Source organism: Gymnogyps californianus, chromosome 6 (genome assembly GCF_018139145.2).
Source record: "Gymnogyps californianus isolate 813 chromosome 6, ASM1813914v2, whole genome shotgun sequence".
NCBI classification, from domain to species: Eukaryota; Metazoa; Chordata; class Aves; order Accipitriformes; family Cathartidae; genus Gymnogyps; species Gymnogyps californianus.
Window position 1 is genome coordinate 4,311,135 of NC_059476.1, and position 10,644 is coordinate 4,321,778.

At 52.9% G+C, this 10,644-nt stretch overlaps 1 protein-coding gene across 3 annotated transcripts in view; it reads left to right on the forward strand.

Annotated features, from left to right (window-relative positions):
- Window positions 1–9,277, forward strand: part of CTBP2 (C-terminal binding protein 2) — a 143,713-nt gene extending 134,436 nt beyond the window's left edge. For all 3 annotated transcript variants that reach the window (XM_050898735.1, XM_050898734.1, XM_050898736.1), the window contains 6 exons: window positions 2,023–2,229; window positions 3,993–4,207; window positions 4,686–4,816; window positions 5,677–5,804; window positions 6,598–6,715; window positions 8,343–9,277. In XM_050898735.1, the coding sequence (XP_050754692.1) occupies window positions 2,023–2,229; window positions 3,993–4,207; window positions 4,686–4,816; window positions 5,677–5,804; window positions 6,598–6,715; window positions 8,343–8,523 (980 nt within the window). In that variant the 3' untranslated portion in view covers window positions 8,524–9,277. The remainder of the gene's footprint in view (window positions 1–2,022; window positions 2,230–3,992; window positions 4,208–4,685; window positions 4,817–5,676; window positions 5,805–6,597; window positions 6,716–8,342) is intronic.
- The last annotated feature ends 1,367 nt before the right edge of the window (window positions 9,278–10,644 follow it).

Here is a 10,644-nt window from a genome sequence, read left to right on the forward strand (position 1 = left end):
CCACAAATGTAGCGTAAAGTTTAATTGGTATTGCTTTCCATAAGGTAGTTTTTAAACTGTGCAGTCAATAAATGACCAGTGTCTGAACATGGTGCCTGGCCACGCGCTAGCGGCCGCCTGCGCCTTGCTGGCTGGGCTGGGGGGACCAGTTTTGACCCACTAGAAGACACCCCCAGAACAAGATGCTGGTGCTGAACCATCCGCCGTGGGTATTTAACCCCAGGTGCCGACAGCTCCTGGGGCACAGGACTTAATAACAGCGTAAGAAGCTCATGGGAAAGGCGGCCCAGTGTCATCCAGCTCTTATAAGCAAGCGGTCCGTCAGAAGAGGGACAAGTGCCGGCAGGGTTGGTGATGGGGACCCTTGGCGGAGCTGCAGGCGGATGGGGAGCGCTGCCGGGCCACCCGTCGCCCTCCAGCCTTGTCTCTTCTCTTCCCCTGTGAGCAGCCACGGCCTCTGCCTACAAATGGGCAGGAGCAGTTGCCTGATACTTAAATGTGTGGTCTTCTTGGGAAACCCTCCCTACCCCTTCGTTAGGGACTTGGGCAGGCGGTCAGCGTGGTTTCTGGGCTGCACCCGCATCCCCGAGGTAAATCAAAAGTTTCCCTCTGTGGAAGAGATGGGGAATGTAAAATGAGATGGCATCAGCTTTAAGAGCTCGTGGGGACCAGAGCATCGTGTCCCCGTCACCTGAAAGGGAGAGGAGGCAGGCAGTGCTTTCAGGGCTTGGTTGGCAGTGGGTTTTTTCACCGTGTAGGGTCAGTCAGTTTTTCTCCCAGTTTCTGTACGTCTTTCAGGCAGCCACAGGGTGGAAAACGGTTTTAAAAACAGAAAAGCGGCTCCTGGGAGCAGGGATATCGGCAGGGGGATGAGAAACAGATTTTTGATTTGAATCCGTGCCCCTCACAGTGGAAGGGGATTTTCTGAGTATCTTATTCTGTCTTTGTCTCCTACTTTTTCATGGTTTCTACTCAAAGGCCCCAGTCCAGTAGAGCACTTAAATACACATCCATCTTTAAATGTGTGTTTAAATCGCATTGAATCTGGTGGGATATAAGCATGTGCTTAACTGCTCTGCTGAATAGACGTGAAATTAAGCACACCCTTACACACGTTACCGAGCCGAAGCCTGGACGGGGCAATGATCGGGGAGGCATTTTCAATGAACTTAATACTTGCAGCTCCGAGCGGGGACACGGCGGTTTGAAATAAACCTTTTATAGCAAAGGAACAAAAGGTCTGTTATTGAGCCCCACGCCAGGGCAGGCGGGTGTGCGATGGTGGTGCTGGGGCGGAAGAGCTGTTCCGGCATGGCTGTGCCCCCTGGGCTTCCCAAATTTTGGGAAAGCCTCCAAATTTTGTGGCGGGAGCGATCGGTTCCTCTTGCAAGAGTGTGGGCGGGCATTTGTGGCGGGCGGAGGCCGCGCTGACGGTGCACGTGCCGCGGTGGTGGCAGTCACCCCAAGCCTTGCCGTGGGGTGTTTTGAGTCAACTGGTTTGGTGCTCGGTGGTGGAAGGGGAAGCTGGCCCTGCCACGCCGACCCGGTGCACCATCCTGCTCGAGTGCACCAAATCGTTGGTCCCTAAATAATTTAATGGTTGAACAGTCTCATTTTGGAAAAGGAGTGACTTGTGCCAGCGCCATTTAAGTCGCTTTGAAGGTAGCTTAAGCTAAACAAGAATAAGTCTTTCTATTGCAAAACAAACCTTTGCTGCTGGAGTTACTCCTGCGTAGCTATCACACTTGAAATCTGCCCTTGTCCTTACTCCAGAGAGACACCAGGGCGTAGGGGACCCCTGAGCATTACTGGTCACGGTGGTTTTTGCAGAGATTTCAGGCTGCTGTACCTAAACCATGCACGTCCTTGGAAAACATTACTCCAGATGCTTAAAAAAATGGTGGGCTGGGTGGGCGATGTGAGGGTGAAGGGCCAGGAGCCCCTCTGCTTTGCTGTGGGCCGGGTGGCCGGGGCTGCCCCAGCCCTGAGCCACGGTTGTGCTTTGTGGTGTTGCCTCTGCAGGGATCGCCGTCTGCAACATCCCCTCGGCCGCCGTGGAGGAGACGGCCGACTCCACCGTCTGCCACGTCCTCAACCTCTACCGACGAAACACGTGGCTGTACCAGGCGCTGCGGGAAGGGACGCGGGTGCAGAGCGTGGAGCAGATCCGGGAGGTGGCCTCCGGCGCCGCTCGCATCAGGGGGGAGACGCTCGGCCTCATCGGCTTCGGTATGTTGGTGAGGGGCAGGCAGCCTGCGAACGGTGCGTGGAGCGACGCCGGCCCAGCGTTCAGCCTCTGAGGAGGGCTCGGCACCACTTCGCTGCCCTGGGAAGGACCTAAAATGAGCATTTTCAAAACCAGAACCACCACGGTGGATCAGTGTGAAGTAGGGAGAACGTCTTACGCTGATTTTTTGGGGAAAGAGCTGTATTTTGTGAGCCTTCGCTGAGTCCTTGGAGGAGCGCTGGTGAAACCCAGCAGTGCCCCAGGAGGGACCGCACCTGGTAGTGCTGCCGTCCTCTCCCAAAAAACTCTGTCCCTGAGCCACAGCTACACCAGCCTGGCTCTTCCTGAGCCATTCTGCCCCGCGCGGTGGCAGGGCTGTGTAAAACAAAGTTTGCCTTCAGTTCACCCGTAGCTATAGAGAGTTTCAGCATCACAGGTAGCTTCAGCACCTCTGCTGACGGCCCTCTCAGACATCCCTTTTGAGAGCAAAGTCCAGCCATGGTGAGATGGCTCAGGAGGTGCGTTCAGGCAGCGGAAGCTCACCCAGCGCTTGGTGGCCGGACACGCACAAAGTGACAGAAACTTGAGCAGAGGAGATTTTGGCGAGGTGCCGGTTTAGGGAGCAGTTCTGGCTGCGTTACCAGGCCTGTGCCCCCCAGCAGCTGGAGGGCGGCTGCCATCGAGGCAGTGCCGACCGGGAACCGGACCACAAACGTTGCAGCAGTATTTCCACTTGCTTTCCGTGCAGCAGCCATTTTCCCCACTTGCTTCATGCTGTTGTCTTGCAAAGCCCTAGGCTAGTGAGTGCAAAAAGCTGCCATATGAGCATCTTTAAATGGGGAAACTGAGGCAAGGCGGGTGGGTGAGGTTAGAGCAGGAGGTCCGGGTTAGCCCAGGTCTGTCTGGCAGAGCCAGGGTGAGGGTGGCAGCGTGTGCCGAGCTGTGTGCTCGCAGCTGGACGTCCCTGCAGGCACCCAGCTGATGTCCCCCGGTCAACCATGCATCTCTGGGACACCGGGACAGCGTCAGGTGTGTGCATGCATGGGGGGACGTTGCTGTGCACCACTAACCAGGCACATGCTGGGCTGCCGCACCGCTGCGAGCTGGAAAAATTAACAGATAAACGGAGCCTGCGCAGCCCTCGTGGCAGGGACAGGCATGGGGGTCTCCAGCAACACCACAGACGTTCTTCCTCAGCACAGCGGCTGTAGTAGTCCTTTGCTTCCAAGCCACGACAGTTGTCTTCGTCATGCCCAATTAACCAGCCGTTCAGCGAGAGGCTGAAAAACCCATCACAAACAAGTCGCCTAAAAAAGGCGGCGCTTTTTTCTTTCCTTTTTCAGCTTTTCTTGGTAGACACAGCGCCGCAGAGGATTGCTTCTCTGCGATGTCCAGAGCTGCACGTCGGTGGGGCTGAGCCGCACGTTGTGCCTTCCCCGCCAGACCTGCATGGCTGCGGACGGTGCCACGTGTTCGAACGGCCATGAGCTGGCAGGTGCCTAATGGCCTCGCTCTTCATTTTGTTTGGGGTTTTTTTAGATTTTAACACAAGCATCTCACATTTGCTAGAGGCAAGCACAGCCCTCCCTGTGCAAGGTGGCATGGGTTTGTTTTCTAGCCAGCATCCCTTTGCGGGCTGTCCTGGAAGCCCAGGAGGTCCCGGGGGACCCCCACGGCAGTCCCCGGGCTACGGGACAGCTCAGCTGCGTGGAGCTGGGGAGGTGGGAATCAGTTAAATTACCCCCTCTCTTTCCTTCACACACAGGTCGCACTGCGCAGGCGGTCGCGGTCCGAGCCAAGGCATTCGGCTTCAACGTGATATTTTATGACCCGTACCTGCAGGACGGGATAGAGAGGTCCCTGGGAGTCCAGCGGGTCTACACGCTCCAGGACCTGCTCTATCAGAGCGACTGTGTCTCGTTGCACTGTAACCTTAACGAACATAACCACCACCTTATCAACGACTTCACGATTAAGCAGGTAATTTGGCTCGTACGCGCAACCGAGGAGAGCACTCTGCTCTTCAGTGGGCAAACCCCGAGCGTGGGTGCTGGCCGTGGGTCCCTCTGCGGTCACGGCCACAACAAGCCAGTGCCTTCGTGCCTATGGGCCACCTCCAGAATAGCTGGTTGCACCCAACAGCCCGTCTGTCTCCCCACGGTGTTTACCAGGGGGTAGCCTGCTACCAGGTAAGCGAGCCCTACGCCCGTGGTGCGGAGGCGACGGTGGGAGCGGGTTTTGTTTGCCGATACCAGCCAGAGCTGGACTTTCCATAGAAAAACCACGTGCACCGGGATGGGGATTGCTCTGGGGCAGGAGCGCAGCCACTCAGCACGAAAAGTGGGGTGCAGTCCCGGCCGGAGGCACCCCAGGGCACCCACTGCTGCGTCGGGGCAGGGGTAGGACCGGGTCACCGCACCGAGCTCACTCTCATCTCTCTCCCCCCGACCGCCGCCAGATGAGGCAGGGAGCGTTCCTGGTGAACACGGCGCGCGGGGGGCTGGTGGACGAGAAGGCCTTAACTCAAGCCCTGAAGGAGGGACGGATACGAGGGGCTGCGCTTGACGTGCACGAGTCTGAACCGTTTAGGTAAAGCTCTGGCTTTTTCTTGGGTTGCCGTCCCGTCGCGGCGTGGCCGGGGGGTACGCAGCACCCCCGCGCCTTGCCACGCAACGCCAGCGCTGGGGGACAGTCCTGCTGGTTTGAGAAAAGGCGGCAGCGCCTTGCAGCATCCGTCGGGCGTGGGCTGGCACCGGGGTTACGGGTGTTCGAAGGGACACTGGGAGCTTAGAACAAGAAATCAGCCTGTGTTTTTAAAAACAAACAAACAAACAAACAAAAGGCACTCACTAGTCCATGAGAACACATTTACTGTGTGAGTGTTGGGCATTTTTGCCCGCATGCTGCTGCTAGCTGGGAAGGGAGTGGTTGTAAGTGGGAGTGCAGCTTCTCTCACCGCAGACTGGCGACGGGGTTAGTAGTAGTAGTTTGCTTATGTTTTCAGAAACAATTTTTAAAAAAAAGAAAGTGTGCTCCTACAAAGGGGGAACCCCCATGTCCACCCCCTCCCACCCTGGGCTGGGTGACCTGCAGCCTGTCCCCGCATCCCCACGCTGCTCCAGGGACACCCCTGGGTGGTTATTCCCGTGGGAACATTATGAACAACCACCTCGTAGGTTGGTTTTTCAGCCCTGTTGGCTCTTTTTTTGGTGCATTTTCAGTTTGTGCCCTGCACTGGAGCCCTGCTTCCTCCCCAGCGTTTCCGTGGCCATTTCGGGCTGGCGGAACGCTGTTGGGCTCCTTCCAGCCCAGTGCCACAGGCGAGGTGCTGGGGACCGAGGCTTGCATACACAGAGGGCAGGCCACAAGCCTTTTGCCATTTGTAACATTTTATTCTCTTTTTAAACGTTGATTAATCTTTCTTTTTTTTTTTCTCTCCCCGCTCCCAGTTTTGCTCAAGGCCCGTTGAAAGATGCTCCTAATTTAATCTGTACTCCACACACCGCTTGGTACAGCGAGCAGGCGTCACTAGAGATGAGAGAAGCTGCTGCTACTGAAATACGGCGTGCGATCACAGGTACCCAGCCCCGCGGGGAAGCTGGGGTTAGCTCACCGAATGTGAGCCAGGAGGTGCAGAGACGGGGCTTCGCCCTGCCCATGTCTCAGCAGGAGACTGGGAAAGGGGTCTAACCCTGATTTTTCTTCCCAGCAAAAGAGCTGAGAAACCAAACTTTACTTTTCTGTCATTCGGGCATGTTTGTGGTTGAGTGAGGGGGTTTTGTGGGTTTTGGTTTGTGGGTTGGGTTTTTTTTTTTAAATCAATGGGGCACTTGTGCAGCATGGCAAAGACTAGTGTCCGTGACTGAGAAGGACAGTGAAGCAATAATTGCTGCCCCTTTTAATGGTGCCAACCCAAAAGATGGTGGGGACTGTAGCCGCCTGCACGCCAAAACCAAATCCCAAAGCAGTGAAGGCGTCTGCATCCGACTCTTGCTGTAACTGACCTTGCTCCAAGGTGGTGGTCACCATGTTCCAGCGAATGGGTAGTTCTCTTGTCCTAAAAATTGCCCTCCTTGTTAACGTGGAAGGCGTAGCTTTGTGTCTGGCTAGCCCCCGCTTTGAAAGCAGCGGGCTCAAGGGAGCAGCTTTCCTGAAAGCAGAGAGTTGGGACTGAGGGCAGGAAACTGGTCTCCAGCCCCGCACCTCGGGACAGCCAAAACATCCTTCTGAAGCAAGGGATATGGGATTTCTCCCCCCCCCCGCCATCCTTTACACTAACAAATATAGTGAAATGAAAAAACGGTAGCTTATCAGAGGGTGATAAAGCTAGGACCTGCCTGACACATACTTACCTTTATTACCAACTCCAGGGCGCATCCCAGAGAGCCTAAGAAACTGCGTCAATAAGGAATTCTTTGTCACAACAGCTCCGTGGTCAGTAATAGATCAGCAAGCAATTCATCCAGAGCTCAATGGTGCCACGTACAGGTAAGCCGGAGAACAGGACCATGGCAGCCCGTAGGGTTTGGGATTCCAGCTGTAAAGCGAGCATGAAAGCCCAAGTAACAACTGCTACGTTGGCTCAGGCGGTGACTGCGAAATCCCCCTCCTTGGGGACCGGTAGTCACATCGCTGGGATTACCAATGCTGCTTGATTTAACCACGGGTTTATAAAGCTTTCGTGCTGGCGGGCCAGCAGTCCCTTGTGCAGCATCTCCGTAAGAGGCAGGACCTCCCCAGACCTGTAAACAAGCAGGATGTAACTTCCAGACTGAAGGAGCCATCGCGGCGTTGCTCTGCACTTCTGTCCACGCGCTGGCTGCTGTGAGCCTGGCCCAGCTTGTGGGTTAATGAGCCAGGGTAAAAACTCCAAATACAGGTCCATAGTCAGGTGGCCTGATTTCCACCTAAATCCCTGAGATTAGGGTTACTTATTGCTCCACTTTGGACAGCTCAAAGCACACCGATAGGAGACATTAGGCATGAGAACACGGAGCACGGGCAGCCTTCGGCATATCGCCATTGCCAAAAATACTCTGAGATACAAAAAAACCCTGCGGGGCACATCAGGTGGTGTTACAGGGTGGAGGTGGGCAGGAGCGCATCCAGCGGCAGAGCCCTCGAGAGGCCACGGCCCTGCAAGCTCACAACTGCCGGCAGGTCGATGGCTTACCTTGACCGGCAGAACGTGTAGACTGGAACATCCAGCCCCGGTGAAAGCGTGCCCCTTGGTCCTGCTCCTGACTGCTCCGAAGCGCGTGGGCAATGCCGTTAGCCTGAGGTCATGCCTCGGCTTCCCAGCTTAACCTCTGCAGGGCGCTTCACCCATGCTAAACTCCTGGGGAGCCACGGCCCTGGTGGCCCTGGGGTCAGCTCACCACCTTCCCGGGCGGGTGAAACCTCCCTTCCCCTCCCGGCTTCTCCCTCCGCCTTTCCCTAAGGCGATGGCAGCGGCAGGGAGGTGCTTGCGGTTGGGGCCCTCAGTCCCCACACGTCCAACACACCTCCAGGGGGATTTGGCCTCGTTGCCCCCACATCATGACTTCCCTGGGGGCAGCTCAAGAAATTCTCATTTCTTTCTCAAACTCCGTGTCATTTCTTGGAATACGTGTAACTCACCCTGTTCTTAGAAAGGAGGGTAGATTAGATCCAACCCCATCCAACCCCATTTGTCAGCTGCGCTCTCTGGTTACATGAAGAAGATGCGGCTCACCTTCCATAGAGGGAAAACTTACAAACCGGGTGTAGGTGCTCAAAGGGATTCGCACACAGGGATGATTAAGTCAGCACGCTAGCGTTTGGCATTTCGGAGAGCACTCAAGATGATTCCTTACCCAATGTTTCACAAGAGAAAGGCTTCCTTATGGTTCCGCCACCTGTTAGAAGGTACAGAACAAGACGCAGTCCCGGTATCGTAGCAGAGGACGCTTACCCAAGACACAGCAGCATTGGTTTAACACTGAGCTACCCCTTGTAATTCAAAAGAAAAACCGAGAGGTGGAATCTCTTTGCTGCTCGTTTTCTCCATAGCCTCTGCAGTGGTGGTTGGGTGATTCGGGCTGTCTGCGGCGAGCTCTGACGTGACAAACCTGCCTCTCTCTGTCCCCTCTCCCAGGTATCCACCTGGGATGGTCAGTGTCGCACCGGGAGGAATACCGGCAGCTATGGAAGGCATCATTCCCGGAGGCATCCCTGTTACTCACAATCTTCCCACAGTGGCACATCCTTCCCAAGCTCCATCTCCTAACCAGCCCACAAAACACGGGGACAACAGGGAACATCCCAACGAGCAATAGCAGATAATTTAAAAATCATTCAATAAACTTAGGACCAAGAGACATTGGAAAAGAAGTTATACATGAACTAAAAAAAAAAAAGAATTTGATACGAAATTTGTAATGTTGATTTTGGACAGACGCATCATTGATGTTCCAGTGTTAACGACAAAGTGATAGCAGTCAAGACTGGGGAGAAGCCCTGAAGAAGTCACCTGCTTACTGAAGCGCTGAAATCTAGGATGTGATACATTAATGATCAACTTCTGTTATTGTGTGTTAAGTTTCCTTCATCTGTGCATCAATCACATGAATAAAAATAGATTTTTTTTTTTCCCCCCCTCAATTCCTTGGGAAGGACAGGGCTTCTGCACCTGTTTTCAAACCATTGCATTAAGCCATCTTTACAGAGTTAACATAGAAATGTTAGAGGAAACCATTATGTGGCTTCAGCCCTTTCCTTACTCTTGTATCTGGTTACCTCTTCTAACGGGAGGCATCAGTACTGGCTTAGAAGTGGAAGAAAAAATAATAATAATAATCCTTTTTGCAGTCTTACAGGGCCAGTGACGTGTAACGGAAGTTCTCCTGCCAGGTTTAAGTTCTAGGCATTCCAGCCGGGATCCGTGGGATGGGGAGGGCAGAAAGGGCTCCTGGCAACGGCCGCTGCCCTCCCAGGCTAAGGAAAAAAAACAACAAACTGCCAGTCTCTCCTCTGCCCAATACACTGAATAAAGTAGCTGTGCATTCACCTACGCCCTGCAATGATGCAAGAAAAAAAAAAAAAAAAAAGAAAAAAAATGAAAAAAAAAAAAGAAAGTATTAAGTTTCACACACTATTTGTACTCAAATATATTTTCTCAGTTTTAAATCTGCAGCTATTTTATCAAGTGGAAAAAGTCTTGAGCTGGAAAGGGTTCAAGAATAATGTTGCATTTCCTTATGTCTCAGGAAACACTTTTTATGGTAACTTGTCAGACTGTCTATGAACAAAACCCACTTTTTTAGACATTGATAAAAGTCTTCTTTTCTTCACGTGATATTTTATACAAGAACACTTCAAAATGTGTTATTAGATGTGACTGATTTTAACAAATCCTATTAGATTTGTATCAACTAGTTACATGTTATATTCATAGTCTTTTGTGAATCATCGCCTTTTTGTTTTTAAGATGGCCTATTTTGAGCCTTTGTATGGGTACATTCCTGTTTCTGTGACAAAAAAAAAATCTTAAGCTGTCCCAAACAGAAAAAAAAAAAAAAAACCAATGGCTATCAGAAGTATGTTTTGTTTTAGTGTGTTACCGTTACTGTATTTGTTTATTGTAAAGGTGGACATTTAGCGTTCAGTGCAGTTTTCAATAAAAAGTGATAAAATTTCTATAATTTCTGAAAGGTAAGAGCTCTCGCTGCAGTCTGACTAACGCTTCAAGCTGAAGACACTGAGAATGCACCGGGAGGTACAGAAATGTAACCCATCACACTGTGCCCTCCTCCGAAACCCAGTACGATTTCACAGCGGAGAGCAGGTAAGCTTTCCTCGAGCCCGACGTCGGTACCTCTGCCGCCTGAGCAGCAGCTGGCACCCACTCGTGTCACCGTCGGCAGAAGGGTGACGCCTCAAGAGAGCCGTGATCGGCGTCGGCCGAGGAGCCGTCCTTGGCTTCTTGCAGCAGGCTTTGAGAAACGCTGTAGGAGCTCGGTTCAAGCTTCCTGCGTGCAGGTCAGTTTTAAAATTGCGCTGCTGGGGGAACGCTTGCTGAATTTAGTCTCCTATGCAGGCTTTCCGGTGGTGCTATCCATAAGCTGTAAACTTACTTCTACTTTGTGAATATTTAAGATCAAGTGGGACGTGATACGCAGCCTAGGTGGAAAAAGATCACTATGGTTTCCATTAAGCTACGAAGGCAGCTACACCTCAGACGACGTTTTTTGTACGTACGAAGTGAAGCGTTAACAAACTACTAGGGAAGAAAGCTGAAAACACGCTTGAGAGGTGCGAGCGGCTTCAAGCCTCGCCAGACAAGAGGCCCGTTCTTTCGTTTCCATCCTGTCTTTCGCACTGCGTCAAGAGTGCCAGCGCACACGGCGTTAGATGGGGCAAACAGCTTGGTCTAGAAAGGGACTAAAAAAAGGCTGAAA